This window comes from Sprattus sprattus (assembly GCF_963457725.1).
Source record: "Sprattus sprattus genome assembly, chromosome: 15".
Classification (NCBI taxonomy): Eukaryota; Metazoa; Chordata; class Actinopteri; order Clupeiformes; family Clupeidae; genus Sprattus; species Sprattus sprattus.
In genome coordinates, this window is record NC_137913.1 from 21377136 (window position 1) to 21403348 (window position 26213).

Genomic DNA, 26213 nt, shown 5'->3' on the forward strand with positions numbered 1-26213 from the left:
TTGTGTTAATGAGGATGACTCAATGACAAGCTTGGTGTCAGTGAGTGGATTATGGTGTGTGTGCACACTGTTCGAGTAATGACCTGACCTATTCACGTGCATTGCCAAGAAAGGCATGTAAATCACATGTGTTTCCCCTCACATGGTCACTGTTTAGCCATATGATTAAGAATGTGTCTGGGTCAGAGTGATCTCAAGCACAGACGTTTTCTTCTTGTCAGGTATCATGTTTTGGGGAGGATCATTTTGTTATTTTTGAAGGTCTAATCATGAAGGACTAATATCTCCTACAAGTTCAAGGAAACAGCTAAAGGCTTGATTGAAGCTTTTGTCCTCATAGCTAAATGATGTATATTGGCCTGTAAAGGAAGCTTCAAGGCTTTGCAGTTATATGCAGTTAGAGCAGCCGGGTTTATTTGGTGATAAAGAGGGTGGCATTTGGAGGAGTATGGGAGTCCAAGTTTTTGCAAGCACATGAAAGAGAGGGAGAGAGAAAGAGAGAGTGAGTGTGCAGGGGGAAAGAGAGAAGGATAGAAAGGAGGGACAGAGAGGGAGAGAGAGAAAATGATGGGAAAGAGAGGGTGGCATTTGGGGAGTCTGGGAGTCCAAAGTTTTGCAAGCACATGAAAGAGAGGGAGACAGAGAAGGAGAGAGAGACAGGGAGAGAGAAAGAGAGAGCGAGAAAGAGAGATAAAACAATGCCTTAACAGCAGTGGATTGTGGTTTTTGTGTGCACAAAACCTGTGATGCCCCCTGGGTGATCAGCACCGCAGAGATTAATTCTGCTCTGATGTGTCCTCTAGCGTTGATCTGATTTGATTTAACAGATTTCTGTGTGGGTGTAGATATTTTTCTCCTCTAGACCCAGCGAAATGCTTTTTCCCCCTCCCCCATCCTGTTCCTCTCATGTCCTTGTGCCAATGACTATAGGCATGAGAAGTTTAGGAACTCATGCCATCAAAGAGTCAAAATTCAATCTGCCATATTAGCTGCCAAGAGCTGTGGATTGATAGCAAGCAGCAGCTGAAAATCACCTGATCATATTTCCAGCCCTGAGCTCTTGGGCAGGGCATTGAGAGACACTGATACATGTCATATTGTGTGTCACCCTTCTCTGAGCAGCAAGGTAAATGAGAAGCTGAATTGTCATCCCAGGGATGAAGGGACACCGTCCACGCCTTCTTCCTCTCTGTGTGAGATGGCCATCCTTCAGACCCCCACCCCACCCCCACCCTCACACTCTCTCCATCAGATGACTCTCCCTTCATTTACATTCCATGTCCGAGAGTCGTTCCCTTATAGAAAACATATAAAGAAGATTCAGTGCCTGCCAGTAAATCATAAAAAGCAATTTCGGCGGAGCACGGGGATCTGACGGCGGTGTTCTTGACTTCTGCCGGTAAAGCTGCTCAAGGCAGTGTCACGGCAGCCATGTTTTATGCCCACTCCCATGCTTCGAGGGATGGCAAACAGTTCAAGGCATTAAATTGCAAAATGAAAACTCTGCTTGTTCGCTGTGAACTCAAGGGAAAAAGTAACTTCTAAGAGTGGAACAGCTAGAATGCACAACATTGAATACTGCAGTGATGAATGGCTGTATAAGTTCTCCTGAATACAGTCAAGAATTTATTTTCATGACCAGAAAATATGGATCTTTGTGATTGTCTGTGTGAAGGCCACACAAGGTAATCATTTTTCAAAGAAAATTCCCCAATATGGTTTTGTTTCCTCTTTTGCCATCCACCTCTAATCTCGGTAATAGCCGAGGTTCTCCCCTGAGACGGTTTAATTAATTGATCTCATAATACGACGGAAATCTTCTGACTGTACGTGTTACACGTCTCCCTCCTGGATTCTCCTAATGCTGCCTGATATGTCCTTCCCCTCTGTACCCCATTGTCCTGGCTGTGCTCTTTATCTGAGGCAATTAATGGGAGGAACAGGGTTTGCTTCCTACCACAGCACGCTTGGTTCAGCTGTCACACCAGCAAATAGGCAAAGGGCCCAAAAGAGGTGAATGGACACGTGGAGTGGTGTGACATTTGGTCCTTTCGAGGTGGTGGTGCATTGGTTGAGTAGTAAGGACAGCAGTGCACACCTGAGTCCTAGATATCCAGGTTTACACAGGAATCCAGGGCAGACACTCGTCCTGCGGTGGGCTGGCATGGTGCATGGAGGTTTCGGACTGAAACTTTTTCCCTCCCATAATGGGAAACTACATCTAGTATTTAAGTCATGTTTATACATCTGTTTGAAATTGACATCATACAGCATAGAACCATAGAGAGCATGTAATCCCAAGAGGTGCCAGCCCTGAGATCATCAGTATTCAAATGGTGATGACAAACAGTAGTAGACCATTAGCATGTAAAAATAACCACAGCGCCTAGAAACCCTGGGCTTGTCCCTATGGATGTCCTAAGTACGCTGTAAAAGTCTATTTTTCCTCTTAAACTTTGTAGACGTTGGCGAGTGATGTCTTTCTCTGGACGTTTTGTGGTTACAGTGTTGTGGTTTACGAGGAGCGCAGGGGTGAGTGGGTTTCGAGCAGAGACATTTTCTTTCCTGATGCAGCTGCTCTCTGTTGGTGAAGCATGGATGCAGGGCAGAAGCCAGACTTGGAGCTCCCGTCGTCCTACATAATGCATGATGTAAGAATATTTTTTCTTTTTCTTTTTTTTTTCCCCGGGTAAACGTTCGGTGAATTTTTCATGATACTAAGTTGACCATGTTCTTTTATAGTAAGCGAAACAAAAGATGGTCAAGTGGGCACCTGTACAAAAGCAGGAAATGCTTTATAGGGCCTGGATATTCTGAAGTAGATGCATAATTCAAAGCCTTTGCAGGACGTTAGGACATATTGTTTTACCATTATGCATGTCAAGATAGCCTCCATTTCCTCTCAGGCAAAATACAAAAGGGTTCTGTGGACGGCATGATTAGATGCAGACACTTGCTTGGTTCATGATTATCGCTCTTTGTGTCTGCAGTGCACTAGTCTGAGAGACACGCATCAAAAATTCCACAGAAAAAAAAAACATGTTCAGACACCTCTGTGTTTCAATTCACGTTTTTCTTTTCTTGCTCATTCAACAGCAAACCTGCCTCCACTCATCTGAGAGATTGATTTTAAAAGCTAAACAAAATGAAAGCACATGTGCAGTAGCGCCAGCTACACCTGTCAGATTCGGCCTGGGTTTTCACAGAGCAGAGATCTGCCTCTGATAGACTTCAACGTATATGGTCCTATCTTCTAATCTCCTGTTCCATTCTTTTTTTAAATCTATTTCAGCTTGCTAGATACTTTAATATCGTCACTAACGCAAATGAATCTGAGATTAAACTGTGTATGATCCACATAGCTTCTACTATGCCTTTGTGGTGATGCAAGAGACAGTTAGTCTATACTGCCACACCTGTGGATATCCACTCACTGCATCACTCTGTTTGTCATCTGACAGCTAAAGGTGAGAGAGCTAAGTACAGCGTGTCAGTCCTGTCTAGTTTATGTATGTTGTACTGCAATATACGTACGTAGTATTCTACTTGCAAGTGCAGGGAGAACCAGTGTCCATGCCTAGCCATTAGTTTCACTCAGGGCTGTGGGAGTGCCTTTAGTCATTCATTATGCGGGAATGCTTTTACCTATCCCCATTTCTGAATTCATACATTTTAAGAGAGAAGAAATACATCTTTTAATGTAATGATCACCACAGCCTCCCCATCTTCAAGGACCATCGTCTGCCACCAGGCCCAGGCCCTTGTCATTCTGGGTGAAAAAAATGATGTATTGCCTCCACATTCAGGGTGTCACATTAAGTAAAAGCATGCAGCCAGCAAGGCACGCTCAAACAGCTGAGGAACTAGCTCATGGGAATTTAAGGGGGAAATAGTATGCATCCTTGGAAAAACAAGCTCTCTTCTTCTATATGGCATTCCAGTAAATACATAGTTCGACAAGGAACCCTGGAAACAAGAACCCACAGTGTGATCACATGCAAAAGATCTTACAGGGTGTGCATGCCTGCGGGTGGGTGGTTGAGTGGGCGGGGGGTTTGGCCGTTTTGTCTGAATTGTACTGACCTTCACTCACGCAGTGGGAGGCTTGGTGCAAATTACAGGAGTGCTGTTTTTAGATGGAGGACTCAGAATGAGAACTTGGGAGATGGTGATGAAAGATAAGGAATAAGGTGGTGGTGGTGGTGAGGTGCAGGTGGGGGAAGTGTTGTTGAGTGAAAATGGGAAGGTGTTTGTGTGGTGGTGGTGGTGGTGATGGAAGAGTGAGTGTGAGTGTGTTTGTGAGTGTGTGTGGGTGTGTGTTGGTGGGGGGGGGGGAGGCATTCATTCAACAAGAGGGGGCCGCTGTCTGGAATAAAGCATTAGGGATCAGTCAGCGTCTCTGTCATGCACAGAGGGAAAGAGACAGGTCTTTTTTGTCGCTTTTGCCGGGCGTCCAAAAACAACCTTGGGGGAGGTTTAACTAAGGACCATTTGAAATGCTCTCGAGCCACCAAAGTCAATCCAGGCCGGCTTTCCAAGAGCCTCTTATGTTTAAAGGTTTACATTCGGGAGTGACCCACTGTGCGGACCCATATCGTTTTATGTGGGTTTATGATCAGCGATGCCTTAATGTGTTCTGGCATATGTCTTTGCGGCAGAAACTCAAGGGTAGGTGATAAAACTACCGTCTCAAGGACACACAGTCACAGGAGACAATAAGTAATACCATTTAGTTGCAGTACTCTTGTCAGGCTGGCCTGTTCTACTTTAACATGTCATTACTGTGGCTATTTCACTCCGGAGAAGAAGTCACAGAGTTTGATCTGTGGCAGTAACTCATATGCAACTGGTGGGGCTGATGCTGCTGGTCGCCTCCCCGTAAGTAATGACAACATAAAGCAAATTTACAGGCCTGCCACTCAGCTCGGGAGTGGACTTATAGGGGGCCTCTCCACTGAAGGGAGTTCATCATTTCTCTCGAAGCAAGGGATCATGGTCCTGGATCATAACTGCCTAGGTGGCGGTTAGGGGGCATATTTGTTGTTCAGAATGGAAACAAGCAGGGAAGAGCCCAAAGACATCCTATCCTATCCTAGACCAAGGAGAAGAACATACAGCACGCTTTGTATATTCATATTCATATTCATTGTTGATCAGTTGGCTTATTTATCTCTCCATGACCCATGCTTCTCTACCTGTAGTCTTCTTTGATGCTAAATGGACCCGGTCCTGTTTGCGTCAAAGAAAATAATAATGCTTGTGCACATATACCCATTATATCATTATACAGTATAAAAGTAGATGTAATAAGCCCATTTGCTCTTTTGAGTGCCTCCTTTCTCCTTTCTGCCTGTCTGAGTATGTTTGCCCAGTTTAAGTATTGCTAATATAATTCATGCTGAACAGAAGTAGGTCGCATTTTTCATGGCCTTCCATGAAAGGTTTATGATAATGTGTTAGAGGCACATTCAAAAGGACAGGCTAAGCCAGTGCTCGGGTGCCGAGAAATGCATTGAACAATAGGTTATGCTGTCATGCAACAAGCTCCCTAGAACCCAAACAGAACAGGGCTCTTGCTCACATTTTCATACTTTAATTGGGTATGTTGTGTATTTTATGTAAGACTATTTTGCTGGATAGATAGGGCTACATTGCAGGACCAAAAGCAAAAGCAAGACTAATGACTAGCCTTGTTGTCATGTTGAACTAAGTGGAGGTAGGGTTGCTTGGCAGGTCTGATAAGAATAAAAGTAGCTGCATTAAATTTGAACCCGCTCTGCAGCTATCATATGCAAATGTGAACATCGGTCCCTCGCTGTCCATAATGTGAATATGTTTAATGAAGAGGCTATTAGACTTTGCAACCTTTTGATTGAAGTAATTGGCCTTAAAACAAAGCCCGGTCAACAATTTCCTGTCTTAAGCACAAGCTGAACTCAGATCAAATTTGCATATTACGACCACATCAAAAACATTGCTGACCTGTTAAGTCTGATCATTTATAGTATGAGGTAGGAAATACTTATAAAAGACATTTTTACTAAAGTTGTTCACAACTAGGGTTTTCATATGATCCAGTTTAATTCATATAATTAATCAAATGTACATAGTTCATGAGGGGACTGAGCTCAACACACAAATATGCATTGATGGAATCTGCAGCGGACAACCTTTGAACAATGGACCAGAGAGGCGAATCAAAGGTTTCTCAGAGGTTTATTCCAGGATGCTCCTGCAGGGAGTCAATTCCAGCATCCAATGTAGAAACAAGGAAACTTGTGCATGGTCCATTCGACACGGCATTTTGACAACAAATGTGCACTCTAAAAGCCTACAATGACAGGCAGGCAGGAATACAGTTAACTGCCTGACCTTCAGTATTCAGTAAGCATTCCTTCAGTCCAGCCTGGGTCAAGGGGTTAAGCTTCCCAGCATCCATGATCATGAGTCACTTCGAATGAGAGCATCCTCGTGAATGAATAAATGTAGATGTGGTGTAAGCAAACACACACACACACACACACACACACACACACACACACACACACCCACACACACACACACACACACACCACACACAGCTCCTTCCTTCTCCTCAATGCCTTGTCTTCAGCCTTGTTGTGCCTTTCTTGTCATTCCAAATAACTGGGATAAACATTGACGATTCCCAGCTGAGACAGCCGCGGAGCAGACAGGACTGTAAATATGAGTTGCTCTGCGGCGTGCATTTACATAAAGCCAGCTCTTCTCCGATGGCTTCCATGTGCTCCGGACCTTGATTTAGACCCATGGCTGAAACGTATAGTGAAGGGGCGAGGGTGGGGGGCTGGAGGACAGACAGTGAGGGTGTAAATTTAGCTCATGCAACCACGCTGTGAGAGACGTTAATAATTGAGAAGGCATCTGTTCCAATTAATATGCCCCTTCAAATCAAATCCCTATTTAAATTTTCTAACTGGGTCACAGTCTCTGTGGTGCAATAGGATAAAATGAATTGGCTTTTTTAAATCATTAAGTCTTAACAAGTGGGTTACAACACAAGAGAATACCCCCCCCCCCCCCAACCGAAGTCTCTTGGGATCAGGCGTCCTAAGAGAGCATGATGATCTGGCTTCTCAAGAGAAACCTTTTACACATTGGCACATGAGAAATCTTTAGAGCCGCATGTGTATCTTCCTCTGAATGAGTGGCATAAGTGTCCATGGTCTTTATCAGTGTATAGGTCGACCAATGGTCAGTGGATACTGCACTCCATCTTTGGGCACTTTGAACCCCACTTTTAACTTTTGTTTACCATAAAGTTTGTATTGATATAAATGGTAATTTCTTACGTAAAATAACACATGAATAAGGTTAGGCTCTTTAGTCTGAAGCAAACCCTCGATATCAAGAACAATTCTGACATCCTAAAATGATGCTTTTACCATACACTTTACTTAAGTCAAACGTCTCGACTCCAACACCTGGAAACATCTATTGATTTCCAATTTTAAAGTCAGATTTACACAGTTTACGGAGAGACAGTTTGACGGTTCCAGGCAGTTTGCTGGAATTAGAGGTAGCTGGTCATCTCCACCAAATGGATCTAAGTCAAACTGGTTCTGGAAGCCAAAAATCATGACTGGAATTGAGTGACACTGACTGATTTTGGATGATGAAGGCAACAGACTCCACAAGGCTAAAGAGTAGAACAAACCAGAATCACCATTTTGTGTAAAGGTTACTACGCACTACACCGAGTTGCACATTATAGTGAAAGGTACAGTAAATGGTTCTGGTGTACATACTACCCTTTGTATTAGCCATGCATATAGGCCCTAGGAAATTAACTTTGGTACTATATTTGAAAGGACTGCTGGGTGTTTGAAGACTCTAATTACACTTATGAATGCCAGAATTACATTAACTATCTTAAATGTTCTACTCACTAAGGGCCTGATTTACTAATATGCGAGCGCTGCTTAATCTGCGTTCGCAAATTAACGCACTGTGTTTTTGCGCATTTTCCGTGGTATTTATCAAACCACATCTGCGCTGGGCACCTGGACATTCATTGAATATGTGTGCTTTCTGTTTCGGTAAACGTGTTTGTGGATTGAAGGTGGGACTGTTTGCATGTGGGTGCAATCAATGGTTCCAATTACGTTCGGAAAGTTTGCGATTTAAAAAAAATCCTGTTTGATGTCTCTAATTTCAGCTATGGCAGTGGGGAAATGTATTGACCAGTGCGCGGTAGCAATGCGTCGAGTACCTGGGTGAATATTTGGCTGAGTGAAGGCTGAGATATATACCAACTGCTGATGCTATAACTGTTTGAAATGATCCGATGCCAATATTTGTAATGTTGTCCTGAGTTTAACAACTGATGGAATGGAATGTGATCTCCGGTTGGAGAGTTCGATGTCTCTGATCTGGTTCAGTAATTGAAGTATTGCGTGGCTGGTTAACCTGTACCGTCTAATGATTTGTGGTTCGCTTAACTGAAAATGTGTTATACGAGTTGAAAAAAATATTTCTGTGCACTGTCTATGTCTTCTTTCTTCGCCTTGCTATTATCACTGCTGCCATATCAACGTTTTCAGACTCAATTGAAATGCGCTTCCTGGTTAAGACGTGCTTTTATGAGGCGGAGAATTAGCGCGCAAATCATAGACGTGCGCTCGCCAGGCAGTTTAGTAAATTCCACGCAATACATCATTAGGCGCACTCCTCCCATTAAAGTGCGCTTCAAGCCTACGTTACCACCCACGTCTCCGTGCCATCCCACCTGTTGGCAGGTACACACCCTCAAAGCGTTAATATGCGCTGCGCCCCCTTAGTAAATACCGTTTTATGTTTACGACCGCTATTTTACGCCAGAAATGGGCGCAATCCTGTTAGTAAATCAGGCCCTAAGCGCTTTTGAAGTCTGGCTTCTGGAAAAATCAAGTAAACCTGTACCAAAGTTATTGGTTAAGTTGATCAGCATTCATGGTCATGAAACACATTAAATAAAAGCCTCCCTTCTTTCCATCTTTCGTTGTTTCTTTCTTTCTGGTTTTGAATACTTTTTTGAACGTTTGAAACATTAAATGCTTTTTGTACTGTTTTTAGATTGTTTATCCTACATTCCGTTGGATAAAGAGTTTTAGTCAATTTCTCCATGACATGTAAAGACAGGCTGAGCACATCCGGCTCTCCAAATCCTGCCACATAAGGAATGCAATTCAATGGAACTCTGTGCTAGTCTATGTAAGACGTTTGGCAATGCACAACACAGCTCTCCACTGCAGTACTTTCCTGTTGGAGACATCTATGCATCGAACATAAAGCGTGCGCTGAACATACCCTCAGCATACTGAACACACACTCAACGTACTGAACATGCAGTCGACATACTAAACATACACTCAACGTACTGAACACACACTCAACGTACTGAACATACACTCAATATACTGAAAAGCTCACAAGCATGATTACCACCAGGTAAAGTGAATTATTTTTACCAGGCCTCTGCATCATTCTGTATGCGCAATGCATTTTCAATTTCCGCCAAGAGGCTTTCACAAAAAAAAGACTGTTAAAGTAAATGTTTGCCTGTGAGCATGCTTTAAATATACCAGGTTTTAAAATATGTGAGGTGTGAGATGCATAAAATAGAGTGTGTAATGGCTTTGAATTGTTGACTGTACCTTGAACCTCTATTTTAATTGTAGTTGTAATCAATGTTTTATGCAAATACAAATATTTTCAAGAGGCCTTGCAAATTGCAGTGCAAACGATACTTGTCAAAAACAATTACAGATTCTTCTGATGTAGTTAAACCTTGAACAGTCCGAGCAACTGCAAGGCCTTTAACAGAGAAAACCTGTGTGCTCATGTTTAAGTACACAGTGAAATCCATGGATGAAAGACTGCCACTATTTTGATGAGGAGATATTTAGTAGTACTGCTGTCAAGAGGCAAGAGAGAGCTTGAAAAAAATCTGACTGTGTCTCGTTTCCCCCACGAGCAGTGATCTCAAACCTGCTGCTCTGCCTTCGAGAAAGAAATCTTTCCTTTTCGCAGCCTTTGATGGCAAACAGGAAAGCCATTTCTCACTTTAATCTATCCCTGGCCATCAAAACCAGATATGGCTTCTAACATGTCAATGCAGACACATGTCACAGGCTTGAGAACAGTGCCTTTATTCTCCACGACTCTTGTCATTTAAGTATGCTACCAGGCATGACAGCCCCAGCTACGGAGAATAACCTCAGGCCCGGCTGCTTTGATGAGAACATTTACATTTCTCATATATTTTTATGAATATAAAAAGGGAGGGGGGTGAGAGATTGAGGGCTGTGGTATTTCACAAAGTGTTGGCCTCTGCCAGAAGAGCATTTGGGACAGGTTTATATTTAAACAGACAAGGATAAATTACAATCCTATATTGTACCCAGGATATACCCAGATCCGTGAAAGGTGTTTTAAGTGGAAACATGGTTGTGTGCTCAGCACATTAATTTCTGCTTTGACATTTTGCTAAGCTCAGGGTTCACATTGTGCCCGTCTCAAACACGATGCTTTGGCTATCATTCCCAGCGTGTTTTCTTCTTGCAGCGCTGCCAAGCTAAAAATAAAGGCTCTTTGGTTGCCCAGGGTGTTTTATGGGATCAATGTATCAAGAAATGATATCAGGGCTTCAAAAGCATTTCTGCAATTATGTATTTCAGAGCTTTTTTATGAAGCACAGTTTGTCCTCTAAACTCATCTTTTGAACTTCAATGTAGTATGCTAATGGTTCCATAGTGTCCTTTTGTTTTCTCCCTCTTTCTATAGCTATATTATAATTAATCCATGTGCTGTAAGGAGGTGTGCATTCTCAGAAAGGCTGTCATCTGAAACAGATGGCAAGGCGTGTGGATGGGGGGGACACAGTGTCTAAGGCAGGGCCTTCTGAGGAGGTTAGTCCAGGCTCTTGTTTGAGGAGACATGCACAATGGCAGATCATGGAACAAGAGAAACAAGAGCTTGTGCCCCTGAGAGAAAGAGAGAGAGAGGGGGAGAGAGACAGAGAGAGAGGGAGAGAGAGGGAGAGAGCACTTATCCCTCCTCTCACAAAAGCTGCACGTTCACGACTTTGTAATTGTATACTCTCAGCGGTGTTTTAATCATTCAAAGATTGCACTTTTTCTTCAGAGGAACACCGTGTATACCCTAGCATGCGGTGTTGTTTAGGAAAAGGCAAAAGCACACAGAGAGTTTGTTTTGTCGCAGGGTTTTGTTGACACGCCACTCTGGGCCGAACAGAAGGTTGGAAGATCCCCTTGCTCGTTGGTCTTCCACACATTATGGGCTCTCTGCAGAGAGAGAGGGAGAGAGAGCTCACAGATACATGTCCATGAGAGGTAATTGCAGTGAATAATGGATTGTTCATAGGTTAGTTATTGACCTGAGGAAATGAAAGTCAAATATGCTAAAATAAGGAGACAAAGTGCTTCAAAGCATGTGCCAAACTGACTGTGCCATCTCATTGAAAGAGCCTTCAGAAGGTCAGTTAATTAGCACTCCCTTTTAAAACTCATGATTTATGTAATTCCTTTTCACATTCCTTTACTTGTATTAAACACATTTAGATTGAGATGAAATTATTTGAAATAGAATAATTTGCTTGGTTGGTATTCCACAGTGCAACAGTGGCAATGCCCATATCATGATTCTACTCATGTAGTTCAATTACATCACTGATAAGCACCATATTTGAAATCTGTCGCAATATTATTAGTTTTGCTATCAGTTGCGATTGGTATTGTTTGTTATGTTGTAGTTAATCTGAAATATGATAGCTCTGACACTGCGTTACCATTAAGACTTGCCATATCCTATATCTCCCTGGTGTGGAAAAAACACATGTGTTTATAAGTGAAGTCTATTTAAATTAGAGTCAGATTTCACTGGAGAGGCTGCACTGAGAAAGGGACAGTGAAGCGTGGAAGCCATTGGCCATCTTTGGGATCCATCAAAACAAAGCGGCAACACGTCGATTCTATCTGCTAATTAAACGCTTGAATCCATGTGTTAGTTTTTTCTCCCTCCTGATAATTAAGCTTGTAATTACAATTACTCAGTTTTGGATGAAGAGGGTTTGGAGGAATATGCTGTTTTATTGAGCGTCTCATTCCCCCCTCTGGGAAGTGCCCACCCCTCCCCACCAAGTCTTGAATTCCCTTGGGGTGGGGGGTAGGACAAGTTTAAAGGCCCTTGTTGTTGCCTTTGCTGCCTTGAAGGTACTGTACCCTATAAACAACTAATAAATGATGAGACAGTCATTAAAATATGTTCATGTGGATGCCTCACCGACTAATGTCAGCTCTGCATCATTCATTTTTTAAATGTATATGAAGGACTCATGTCAGCATCCCTCTTTGAGATGCATGCTCATCTTCAAAGCAATAGGTCCAGTATATGTGGGGATTGTCTGTAGAAAGTAAAATGGTTATATTTAGGTTAATTCACAGATTGCAATTTCAAACACAGTTCAATGCACTCGTGCTACTGGTTAGCCGCTGGAGCCCTGTAGTTGGTATTTAGTATATACAGTGTAATCTGGTATGTGTGGTGGTGGTAGTGAGTTTACTGAGGGAGTGTCAATAAAGACACTGCATTTATGCCAGACTACATGACAGTTAAAATATACGAAAAATGCGAAGTACCATTTTTGTAGCCATTTCTGTGTAATGCGCTGTGTGTGGAGGCTCTGTACACGTCTGATCTTCTGGGTAAGAGCTCTGTGGCAGTATTCAGATTCAGATCGAAACAAAGACTTCACATGAACCGGTGAGGGTTACAGCTTTTTATCATAATACTTTAAAAAGAGAACGCGTTTATACGTCACCATAAACCCCAGCGCTTCCAGTTTCACCAACCCCTGGTATTGTAGATCACCCCTTGTAAGACAGGGTAAAAACGCATCTCCTGCCGCTGTTTAAACTTAATTCCATTTGCATATAAGAGGGGGAGCACACAGAGGGGGGAGCAGCCGAGTGCTTGTTTCATCTCGCCAAGCGTAGCGCCCTGTCCTCCAGGCCACCCAGTTTGCTGCAGTGATGAATAAAACAACAGGCTCTGGGTTTGTTACGTTGTGCTGACTCGTGGTGTTTTAAATGAAGCGGCAGACAAGCCAGGGCCTGCTTTTCTGAGACGCCTCTTAACGGGGTGGGAGGAGGAGGGGGGTCCATATTCTAACACCCAAGGCAAGCTGTCTGTGGAAGGAAGGTCAGGCTGCTCTTGGCCACTGTGGGCTGGTGAGGAAGGGTCCAGGCAGGCTAATAGGGGCCCTCGATGGAATTAATGTCTGTGATGAAATGGCTGACCTCCCACAGGCCAGAGACCACTCGACAGTGCCAGTCCCAATAGGTCTGAAAAACCTAAAGCAACATTTTTTGCCCTGAACTCTGCTTCACCCTTATGTTTTTCTTGTGACACACATACACACTCGTACTCACACACACACAAACATAAAGAAAAAGAAGCACACACATGCACATACAAACGAATACACACACACACAAATACATACACTGTGCACACAGAAAAACAGTAACACATACAGATACACCCCCCCCCCCCCCCACATACACACACACACAGAAAGGTAAATGCACACATATGCACACTCTTACACAAACTCACACACACTAAGACACAAGTATGTATTCTTACAGTCTGTGTACTCATGCTGTGTGCATTCGATTTGCTCTCGCACGCCATTGTCTGAAGTCATCAGCACCTCTATCACATAACCCCCCACTGACTGCTCCCCCCATTTCTCTCTCTCTCTCTGACCAGCTATGGGGTTGGTGGTTGGGGGCGGGGTCACTCTGTCTCTCCAAGGGGCAGGATATTTTGCTCCAAATGACATTAGTGTCAGGCAGCATAACACTAATGGTTAATTTGCACAGTTAGATGGATCTATATAACAAATATGGCCACATTCGCACACATGCACCATTAGCACTGACTGACCTCAGGGAAAGAGAATCAGCGTGGGTGAGGCTCATGTGACATGCCTCCTCCACATGCGTGTCATACAGGTCATACTGCAAACTCTCGAAACTCCAAAATATGTGCAGTGTTTCTCCAAAGGTTGGTCAGGTTGAGAGTGTTGCCATAGTGATTTTTTAAAGGCAGTTGGAGATGCTTTCTGAAGGTTTTCATTCAGTGGGTTCCATTCATCTGTGAAGGAAAGAATAATTACTAAGTCATCAGGAGATGAAGGCGGCTCAGGGTGGAGAGCTCTCACCTGATGTGGTACATCAAATACCCCTGAAGTCCACATTGGAAACATGGGTGCGACAGCATCCAGAATACTTTAGATATTATTGTTTTTATTCACTACTACTGCGATACTACTACGCCTATGCTGTTTCTAGAGGGCCCACATTTAGAAACACTTTAATTTAACTTTTTGCCAAGATTGGACAAATTAGTTAAACTAATGGAACTTGGCACGCGCATGCTGTTATGACCTTGTCTTAACATAAAACGACTAACACCAGAGTCCCAAACATTAGTGTACAGAGTCACAAACAAACGTCTTCCACTTGCGGTGAACCATGAAGAAAACCATTACGACTCTCAGAATGGCCGAGTTTGGCATCAAATAGAATAAATTGTCTCAGAGCAGACAAATAGAATTGTCATTTTGAAAAGGAACCCCGAGCAGCTGGAGTCTCTAGTCTATTTTGAACGGATCAGCATGTTTTAAAAGAAAGAAATAACCCAATAACCTATGTCATTATCCCCCCCCCCCCCATGGGAGACCGGGATCAAAATGGCTATTGCGCTCGCTGAATGACTCAATCTAATAATTACAGGCTGTGATGAGATTCAGTGACGTCCAGTGTAGCCTGAGCATTACTGTCCCTTAAACCCTGCCCACAGGCTATTAATTGACTCGTGTGAAATGACACCATTATTTGCCTCAATTTATTACGGGGAATTGTGGCAAGCCGGACCTGCCCTTTTCAGCGGCACTTATCCTTCTCTGCTACGGGCCCACTAAGCTTCCCGGAGGGCCTGATTGGTTGAGTCTGGACCAGCTCCTGAGCCGCCACAGCAAAGGGCTCCTGCAGAGTAACGAAGAGAAAGAAGAGGAGGAAGAGGAGTCCAGGCAGAAATGACAGCAATGAAAGGGGGGGGGGGGGGGGGGTGCAAGACAGGTGAAAATAACCATCACCCACAATTCCCCTGCTAGAGGGTAGGGGGATGGCAGACAGACAGGAGCGAGGCTGGAGCGTGTGACCGTTAATGATGTCAAAGGAGCCCCCACTAATGGGAATCACGTCTTCAGAATGCCCATCTGTCTGGAGGTATCCAGCGGCACCATTTAAGCCAGGTTTGATTAAATGTCAGAAGTGAGACGCCTGCTCTGAAAGGTGAAGGACGGTGGCGCAGGGGCTACAGATTGGCTTGGAAAGCTGGGGGTCCGGAGGACCAGTGCGTTGGTGATGAAGGAAATGTATTTACATTGTTATAATATTTAAAAATTGCATTCGAAGGGAAGGAATGGAAAAATCACGGGTGTGAGGTTTTATGGGTACGAATTATGTGTTTGGGTAGTCTTGAACTAGTTCTCCAAGGAGGATATAGTCAGGCACTTTGTGTATGACCATGGAAGAAATAATCTCTGCTGGAGATGCCTTTCAACATTGTTACAGTGACATTTTAATGCATGCCTTTTGCATCTCATCTAAATCTGAATACTTGTCGTCTCCTTTTGTCCCTGTTGCCCAAAAAGAATTCTATAAGCTGTCTTTGCATACCATAACTCGCTACCCCAGTATAGCAGCTTTTCCTGCTGGAACACAGGCCAACTTATCCTGCAGATCAGCCATTGGCTCACGTTGACATGGGCACTGGTTCAGATACCATTTTTTTTTTGCTCAACGGTATTGAACACAGGCCTTTTGTTTGCATGCTGGCAATGATGAAAAGAGGGGTGAAGCTCGGCACCGGTGAAAATTGAGAGTTATTAATGGGTGACAGTGTGTGGCCGGCGCTGCCAGTGTGATAAACGTGCCGGCTTGTTGCTGTTTTTATATCGCGTATTATATCAGCGCATTACCCACTCCCTCTCTGCCAGGCCGCACGGCTCGTTAATCGCCCTTGTCTCCGAGGTGTCACCGCGCACGTCCTTCCCGAGAGGTGCAGCAGCGGAGCCGTAAATCCGGAGGCCAGACTCTCCCGAGCCCTTGTGCGAGAGCAAACTAATTCATCATCATCATCATCATCATCGCTGCCGCCATCATCATCATCATGGTGTGCCAGAGTAGCGGCACCTTTCATCATCGCAGCAGAGCCCCCAAGCCCACCTCTCCATCATGCTACACCTCCGGGGCACAAAGGGCACTGGGTGGTCTCTCATCTCATGTCACATCCCCCTTCTCAAGGTGCCACCTTAGATAGACCTTGATTCCTGACTTCACCATCATCACCATCACCATCACCATCATCCTCACCATTATCCCCATTGTCATCATTGTCCTTGCTATTGCTAAGATGATTCCAAAACCACCGCTAGGCTTTTCCATTTTCTATTTCTAGAAGTGCACTAAGGTGCTTCCTGGTGCCGATACATGATGGCTGAGTGAAATTCTCCTTGGGGGAGCACCCGCTAACTGAGCGGGTGCTCCCCCCCAAGGAATAACACATTTCCTGGCTGCTACATGGAATGTGTCTGCTCAATATCCATACAAATCCCCTCTATCTCTCGCCAAGGAGCCTAGAGGCAGCTTTCCTCACTCATAGTCCCTTAAATCTGGGGTGTGTGGACATGAGAGGGCAGAGAGAGTGGACTGAGATAGAGCACGGCATCAGGGGTAATAGACTGAGGAACATATCGGCTGTCCTCTCAGGCTTTCTCTGTGGGTTTGATAGGTAAGCTACCTTAGAGAAAATGCTTCATTAATCTTGAATTGTTTTCAGAGAAGACACAGGCTAATTAACTCTGACTTCAATCTGGGTGTGACACAAAAGGGTGGGCGAAAGTTACAAAGTTGTTGATGTTGTATTAACTGTAGTTAAACAGAGGGATTTTTTGTAGGCAGTGAGAGCATACATCAAGCACAACTGGCTTGTTTTTGTGCATTAGATTTAATGTCTTTAGGTTGTCAGTTTTGACCATTGTTTTTTCATTTAAATTTTACCCGTAGTTCCTCTATTCAGTTTAAATAACAGCACATTTTCTTGAAGTCTTTGTGGTAGCCTACTGATGGGAAATGTAGATTTGAACAATGTTATTTTTTTACACAACCACTCCCTTGTGGTCAGTTATTGGCTGATGAAAATGGTCTGCAAATGCAAGATATTGTGTTAGTCTTGGAGACCGCACTTGTTAAAAGCTTGGGAAGTGGTGTGGCGTTTGTACGGTCTGATTCTACCCCGTTGCCCTTGGCAGGCATGCTGTTGCAGAGACAGACTCTACGCCATTACTCTCTGCCCTGATTTATATCATGACGTTTGCCTTTTTCCTCAAAATCCAATTGCCGAAGAGCTGCACCCACACACCGGTGTTTAGAGCTGAAGTAAGCCAGCTTGTAAATCAGCATTCAAGGCTGGGTGCGCATATCACCAGCCAGCTCCGATTCCACACACACACACACACGCACACACACACACACACACACAACCAGACAGACAGACACACGCAGGAATACACACATGGACAAACACACACACACACAGACAGACATGCACAGGAATACACACATGGACAAACACACACTCTCACACACACAGAGAGATGCACACACACATACACACACACAGAAATGCAGTACCTTGCCATATCTCTGCAAAGACATTGTGCAGCGGGAATCCCTTGGGGAACAAAATATGGATTGATTAAGTTGGAAAAGAATATAATTTTCGCTCATGCCCCCTGCCACCTCTCTCTCGAGGGGCATAAATCTGTGCAACCTCTCCCATAATGCATGATGTGGACTCATGGTGTCTATCCAGCACCCTCCAATGCATGCTGAAGTGCTGACACGTTCCAGGGCTGTTTTCAGAGATGAGGGTGGGGTTGCGGAGGATGAAGTTGCGGAGGATGGAGGGCTGGATAGTGCTCCCTAGAATCCCTAGGGCTACTAGCCTTCCAGAGAGCTCCTGAGCTGGGAGGAAACGAGATGTGCCACAGATCTTCGCCATAAAGCTGCAGGGTGAATTGAACAATTCACAAATAGATATTGTTTTGTATGAGCCGTCATGTATGATATGTCTTTCAGGACTGTCACAAGCTCGGCCTACCTATGTGTTGAGCAAATGTGCCATACATCATACTGAGATGTCAGTGTACCATCTTCTACATAGTGCCGTTATTTGTAGTCGCCTCTGTCTCATGATTTGATTACATACACACACACACACACACATGCTGCAGCAGTGGCTCAAGACAAGAAAATACATTTGTGTTATCAGTCTCTGCACAATCACATTGTTTCTTTCATTTTTATCTTCCTCGGGCGTGCCACTGTGTAGACCTCATACGTAGATGGATCCACATCAGATATGAAATTGAATATTTCAGCAAGTATCGATAATTGATTTGCCGTTAGAGGTTCTAATCGCGGCTGCTATCTACACAGATGTCTGACGATTTTAGTTACAGCTCCAAACAAAGGCAGGGTGTGTGCATGACGACAGCGGCGGGAAAACAGTTTACCCTCCATAGCATTTCACACCGAGATATGCAGCTTTAAAGTATGTTTTAAAACATCCACCTTGAGTTTTGTTTCTATGGCAACTCAATTTCCAGCCCCAGATAAAAAGATCCATTATGGAGTTTTTTTTTTCCGTTTCCTTTTTTTGCAGTAGATAACAGTCCAAATGTGTAGCTTTTCTGGTGGTTGGGTGGGAGATTTGTTTTGTTAAATAAGTATATCTAGGTTTTCAGACCACTGTGTTGCCAATCAACTGTGTGCCTTAGGTTTAATGTAACCGGCACTGTGATATCTTACCTCATCACAACAGACTGGAATCATAGCCCAAGGAATTGAGCACTTACCTTTTGGCTTGTGATTTATTGGAACCATTTGCTTTCTCAAGGTGTAAACAACAGAAAAGATTTTTTTTCTCATAATTATTTATGATTTCAAAAATAGCGCCAGGCATTTGGGTGTGAGTATCATTTTACTTAGTTCGGGTCTAATATGCTGAAACAGAAGCGCTAACCCACACATAACGTCTTGGATGGATATACTGGTGCATAATGTTAACAGATGTACATATACATGCCTTTGTGACATATGGGAGGTAATCAGTACTAGAGCTTTATATGTGTGTTGAACTGTAACAGATATTGGTTGGTGGTTTGGTTTCATTATTATGCCAGCTATCTCCCACTTCTGTCTGCAGAATACATTACTGCAAATTATAGTCTTGGTCATAGACTGTGTGGTCCCAGATGGGTCAGTTTATGAATCATCAATCTGTATCAAACTCACAAACACACACACACACCATCTACTTCAAAATGAAGATGATTTGCTAGTCAGCAAAATGCGTTTAGCTTTGCTTCACTAGATATTTTTGGAATGTAACTTGCCTGTTTACATCAGGAGGCAGCTATACGAGAAATGAGAGAGAGCACAAAGGCCAACAACATGGACGTTACAAGAAGACATCAGGTCTGGAGGCAATTTCAGACAGTATCACAGTGCAGGACAAGGCTGTTGTTCCAAGAAAAGCGATTGTGCTTTAGTACCACTCTGATGAGACTTTTTGTGCTGTATCAGGTAGTCTGCTAATTATACAACCATGAAAGAGGATGAAATAAGCATTTCATCAAAATGTTGTGTATTCTCTCCACTGTTCTCATCTGTGATGTTCTTAAATGTTTATTGTTAAAGTGCTATATACCATTACAAAGAACAAAAAAATCAATTTGTTCCCTGAACTGAATGTCCTACCTAATCTCTTCATGTACACTATGCTCCGCTGTTGACTATAATGCTTATGTTTCCCTGGATTCATACCATCAAGTACTCAGTACTTTAATGCAATTATGATTTTGTGGCTTGTTTTCTTGCATTTCAATCGATTAATAATTTCATGCTCCCCTGATTTCATAATGAAACAATGCCTTTACGTTTCCATTTCCCGTAGGAGCCATCTTCGATGAGTCTGCCAAAAAGGACGATGAGGTGTTCCGTCTCGCCGTGGCTGACCTCAACCTCAACAACGAGATCTTGGAGACGGAGAAGATCACAATATCGGTGGAGTTTGTGGACGCAAGCAATCCCTTTCAGGCAGTCCAGGAAGGTAAGGCTCTGTGCACTTTTCTGCTTTATCCACGGGACGTGTCTGTCTGCAATGAAATTATTAATGCCTGAGTTTTTAAAAAGTCTTGTAAAAAAGCACAATGAAGTACCCAGACAGGCATTGACATCCTTACAGTTGCACTGGCACATCTACCCACGGATGCCCCACGCTGTGCAGATCAAAGGTGCGCCCCGCAGGCACTGCTAATCTTATGTTTATTAATGTGTTCTGCGCTTTCATTATTTTTAACCATTGTTCAATCTGTAGAACTGTTTAATGACCAAAACGAACGCTCAGTATTTTATTAGTAATGGCACTTGCTCAAAACTGGCCCAATGTAATGGATGTAATTAGTCATCCATGAATGAATGGAAGTATTATTGTTTCATGCGAAGCAATGTTTATCGATGTTCATCAGCTTGAACTGTTTAGCTAATATTTTGCATAATCTACAGCCAGATCCACTGCGAGCGAGGCGTGATGTTTATAACACCAGATCTCATTAATGCAGAAAAAAATGGGGCTTCTGTATCATCAGCCATGCAAATTACCCTATAACTCTGAGTCTGTGTAGGCCAAGGTTTCTCTAATGTGTTGATGGAAATATCATCAAAATTATTTAACTATCAGTGGATAACAGGAACTTAAATTTCACTTGTCACCTGTGAGACATATACTAATCTCCATTCTTGATACATGCCTCACTATCCAAGCTGAAAATGCCATGCGATCAAGGAGAAATAGAAATAATAGTCATGGGGTCACAACCATACAGGTGAACAATAATAATGTGCTATTCATTCTCTTACGTGAGCTTGTTTGCAAATCCTTCAAACTCTGTCTGGGGTTATAGGGAAGTGTTTACAGCAAGAACCTTTTGGTACCAGGGACATGACTGTAAACCAGGAAGCATCTCAAATCCCTGTAGCAAAGGGTTAAGCTATCACTACAATCCCCATCTGACAATACTGAACATGGACAGATCTGATAGCAAATGTGTCTCGCTGTATAGAACTAGTCAATTTGTGCAACATTTTGATGTTTCCAGCATGGCACATTATGGAGCCATGTTTCTAATTGTATGCAATTGTAATAACGCTGCTCTGAAACATGCTGCTTGGATAATTGACCGAACTGCCAGAGGAAACTGTCTGGTTGTGTGGCAGGAGACTGCCATTTTCCTGACAAGCCCTTGATTTAGCCAACTCGCTGTCAAACACCTGCCCAGCATCATCAGACCAGTCTAGGTCATGGTCAGAAAACATATGGTGCCTCTCTGCATTGATAAGACACTGATTTTTCATTGGACGTGTGTGTGTGTGTGTGTGTGTGTGTGTGTGTGTGTGTGTGTATGTGTGTGTGTGTGTGTGTGTGTATGTGCCCATGTATGCGTGCATGTTAGTTAGTTTGTGTGGATTGTGCATGCGTTGACGAATACAAAAGAACAATGTAACACAATATAGCTTGCAAGAAGTCTAGTTTGTGCAATTTCTTTGAACGGCATTCATCCAAGCCATGCATTGTACACCATGGACTCTCTTTAATAGCATCCAGTGTGAGAAAACCACCATCTGTGGACACTGCAGGTTGTGCAGTTCAAAATATATATTGTTCAGAGGGAATCCTGTATGGCTTTGGTAATAGCCTCCAACAGATCAAATGCTGTTTTTATTGATTTCGGAAGGAAAACACTCATTATTGGCCTTTTTGTTCTCTTCGAATGACAATTTTCTTCGTCATATGTTCAGTCCCAAATAGCCTACATGGGCTACATCCTCTTAGAGTGAATTATGGGTCTTGGTACATAATTCGAACAAGATGCGCTTTCACGATTAATGGTTACTGTGCAGTGTGCTGTAGCTAACCTCTGATACCTAATCGGCGCTTTACATTAGCACCCCCCTCTGTGCTCTTTGACAATTGGCTATATCCTTTTTCTTTGTAAAGCTGATTTTCTCAACTCAAGCTGCTTCCATTTGCAGGTGTTGTTTTTCCTGCAAGCATAATGTTCGAATAAATAGTTTTAGAGTGGGAAGGCTTTGTATTATATATATAATTGTGTAAACAGAATGAAATTGCCCGTCAAAGATAGTTGGTGTTTTCAAGCATTAAGGGCCTTTAGTAGGTTAAAACCACTTATGGACTGATGTGAAATGGATGTGGTCTTTCATGATCTTACCCTGCAGTTATAAAATATCAATCCTCAATGGCTATGAATTGCTCAGAAAAAGAAATTTGGCCCCTGTGAATTGTTTATGTTCTCTCTGTATATCCTCTTTATTGATAGTTTTCAGTGACGTCACTACAATTGTTAGCTGACGGGCAAAAAGAACAGCGAAACAGGGAGAAACAGTGGAAATCTTCGAGCAGTGCCTACTCAAATACGATTGCCATCAACCACAGACCATACCACTATAGCCAGACAGAAATATTCAGAAGGGAAAACAAATCAGGAACTTGTGATACATTTACTGCAGGTGTCGTGACATTTTTATTTCGTTAACCTCCTCAAAGTCCCTGTCTGAACTCCAGTGTGGAGATATTTACATCTATCTAATAGAAAATCCGTCCCCGTACACATCTTAAAAACTGAAAGCCTACAAAAGCACAGATAGTTATTTAATTTTCAGAAGTGGTTGGGTTCACAACGGTGTGGAAGGTAAAAACGAAAACACGTCTTCATAATCAGTGCAAATGAGTGCCATTTAATAGCTAGGTCCCAGCTAGCGAGGTACCTGCTGTAAGCTAGCAGCCGTTAGCCTACCCAACGATGTTCTTTATTATTTGACACAATTCCCTGGTTTAAACAAGCACGAAAACCTTGTCTAGCGAATGACAACTTTGATCTTCCCATATATTTTCTACTGCCATTGTAGTATTACTAGTTGAATGACAAAATACACTACCTAGCCTACTTGCTTTGAGGTAGATCAGCAGCTGGGTAATCCAATTTGAATCGTGTTCATGCTTTGTTTTGTCTTTATAACTTGATTTATTCCGATTTTAGGCAGTTATTATGATAAATTAGGCAACCATAACAGGGTGACTGCTTTTATTTCCATCTCCAAAAGTAAGGCTACTTTACTGTGTGTCCGAGAAAAGTTTAACCAGAAGGACGTGTCTACGTACAATCAGCTGGCAGCCACGGCGAAATAAACTTTTTTTTTAATCAGCTGGCAGGAGCGGTAGCGGGTTTTAAATGCGATACAAACTAACTCTGGGCTTGTCTCCTCACCGATTTAAACAGCCAACCGAGCAACAACTCTCTGGCATTTTTCTAACTAATATTAAAAGAGCTTGAAAGGTGGGTGGTTCCTGTATTAACTCCCGTGTTAAACAGCTGTGGAACGTCTGTTTTGCCCTTCAGCTGGTCATTCTGACGTCAGCTGAAAACTATCAATTATCATGATTCTAACCTTTATTTTGGAAATTCTGTTTGTTGTTTAGAGCTTTCATCACATTAGGGCCCTGGGTAGTGAGCTTGAGTGTTTTAACCTCTTCCACAAAGTCCTGATGCTTGTTGCTAACCAGAAAACATGTAACTTCCATCTAAAGACAGTGAAACATTTTAATGCAAGTACTTACGTCAGACTTAAGCAATTTCCTTCAGCTCAGTAGTGCAGAATGTATCCTGAATGAAAAGAACGTAACTACATTGTTCTGTGATCTGTAGCCACAAAAACATAAAACAGAAGCCAGACTGGATGTCAGCATTGTCCAAGTTTTTCCTTTGTTAAAGGTGTTGAAAAGCTTTTGCTTTCCACACTCGCACCAGCAGCTCCCCTTTGGCCAAACAAGCCTGTGCTTTCCTCAGGCTGTGTAGAGAGGAGGTCTTTGTTGTTGGAGTTTAAATGGTGCTGCAATGTTTTCCCCCATCAGCTGTGGGTCTGATGGGCAAGCCCAAGATGGCTGAGTCCCTATGAACTTACAGTAATTATGTGATTGCGCACCTATTGTTCTTTTATTATTAATATTTCACTCATATTTGACATATGACTCATATATGCTTCTCCTCTGACTGTTACTACATCGTCACCAGTGCAGATTTCACAGGTCTGTCCTAATGCAATGCACTTTCTATGCAGCTCTTTGATATATTCTCTTGTTATTTTTGAATTGCCTTTTTTCAAATTGTTTATTTTGCCATTGAAAATGAATGGGGAGATGTTATATGTCTCCAGTGCCGGTTAAGAAGGGTTGTTTGCCCAGCAAAGTAGCTTAGCCACATGCCAGGCTTATAAACAGAAGATGGAGTCGACAGTTAGATTTTCCTCGAAACTTGACACAAACAGTCATTTTCTACTGTTTCTTTACAGTTATTGAGGTAAACAGACACAGGTCTATTGCAGGTCTTATCTCGCAGTGGCAAAAAAAGTGATAAATAATTTGTGTTTCCGCAACGTGAATTGGATCGGCTCCAAACTGTAATGAGTTCTTCCTTGGCCCATGCTACACCACGTTTCTTGAAAATCGTGCTGGTAGTTTTTCTGTAATCCTGCATACAAACAGGCAGACAAAAAAAACGAACAAACAAACCGCACTGAAAGGATAACATAATCACTATTCCCTGAAGGAGAGGTATGAGGTACAACACAGATAGTATGGGATATCACACCCTGGCATGTCTATTCACACCTAAAAGGCAGATGATGTGTTGTGATGTAGAAAGGCCACGGCTGCCATCATGAGCCAGGTCACTGCCATGGGATACTCAAGTCCACCCCGCACTCTTCACTGACTGGGCCACCGTCTACAAGAGGATGGAAGGACAGCCATGAAGCGTGCCACCAGCCCCCTAGTGGAATGAGCACTCAATCCCCTTAGACAAGGGCAGTACATTGCTGTAATAAGGCAGGGAGATAGCCTCCACAATCCAGTGGGAGGGCCGCTGATTAGACAGCGCCCTGACACTAGCTGGATTAGTAAAACAGACAAAGAGCTGGTCACATGACCGAAACTTTGAGTGCCATCTGAGTTGACAAAGTTGACACATTGTTTTTGTTTATGATATAATGACATGAGTGCAGCACTGGTGTACATGGTGTGGACACTCATTGTGTCTTTATTATATTATATATATGTATATACTGTATACATTGTTTTTGTTTATGATATAATGACATTAGTGCTGCACTGGTGTATACTCAATGGGTCCTTATTCTATGTTTCCGAATTCACAGAATACAGATCATGTCACTGTTTTTAGGTTCACATGGCTGTGTGCATGATTGAAGCAATAACCTTTTTTTTCCATGAATGGGTGAGAAAATCAGTCCATGTGGGAAAAGGCTGGGCAAATTGATTCTACTCTTCAGCTGGCTGTCTCTTCTGAATTCTCGTCTTATCTCACAGATGCACAGATACCTACTCAAAGTCACAACAAAAAAAGCTGTTGCCCAAAGATGACAATGTGTGGGTGTGGAGCTATGACAGAAGATGGAGATAGCACACGGAGAAAAAAGCTGTCTTCTTGGGAGGGGACATGCTGTTGAAGAAAATAAAATAGGAAGAAGTTTGCCTCAGATGTGGTTGATTCCCAATGATGTAATCTGAATCCTGAACCCTTATAAGTGTGATTGCGCAATCATGTTATTGCTCTTCTTAAGTCTTATCCTCTTCATTATTCCATCCCGTTTTTGATGCCGCTTCTGCTCATTGTGAGATATCGACACTGCTTCAAAATTGACACGTCCGTCCTGATTGTGTTATAATATTTGCAATTCTGCCCTCTCATTTCTTGGCATGGAAAATGGGTGGAATGTCGTAACACTTTAGTCTATTTACACTTAAGACCTTGAACTTTTTTGCTTTGATCTGGGTTAGCTGTGTAGCATATTGCATACAACAAATGAAGAGTATGGTTTTATCAATCATTAATCATTCATGCTACTAAGGAATATAATACATGAGTTATCAAGTATAACATC

The 26213-nt window shown here is 42.9% G+C and overlaps 1 protein-coding gene across 1 annotated transcript in view; it reads left to right on the plus strand.

Annotated features, from left to right (window-relative positions):
• Positions 1-26213, plus strand: part of grid2 (glutamate receptor, ionotropic, delta 2) — a gene marked incomplete at both ends in the record, with an annotated part of 276437 nt that overhangs the window by 15829 nt on the left and 234395 nt on the right. The window contains one exon of the mRNA XM_080852173.1: positions 20131-20286. Coding sequence (XP_080708299.1) covers positions 20131-20286 — 156 coding nt within the window. The remainder of the gene's footprint in view (positions 1-20130; positions 20287-26213) is intronic.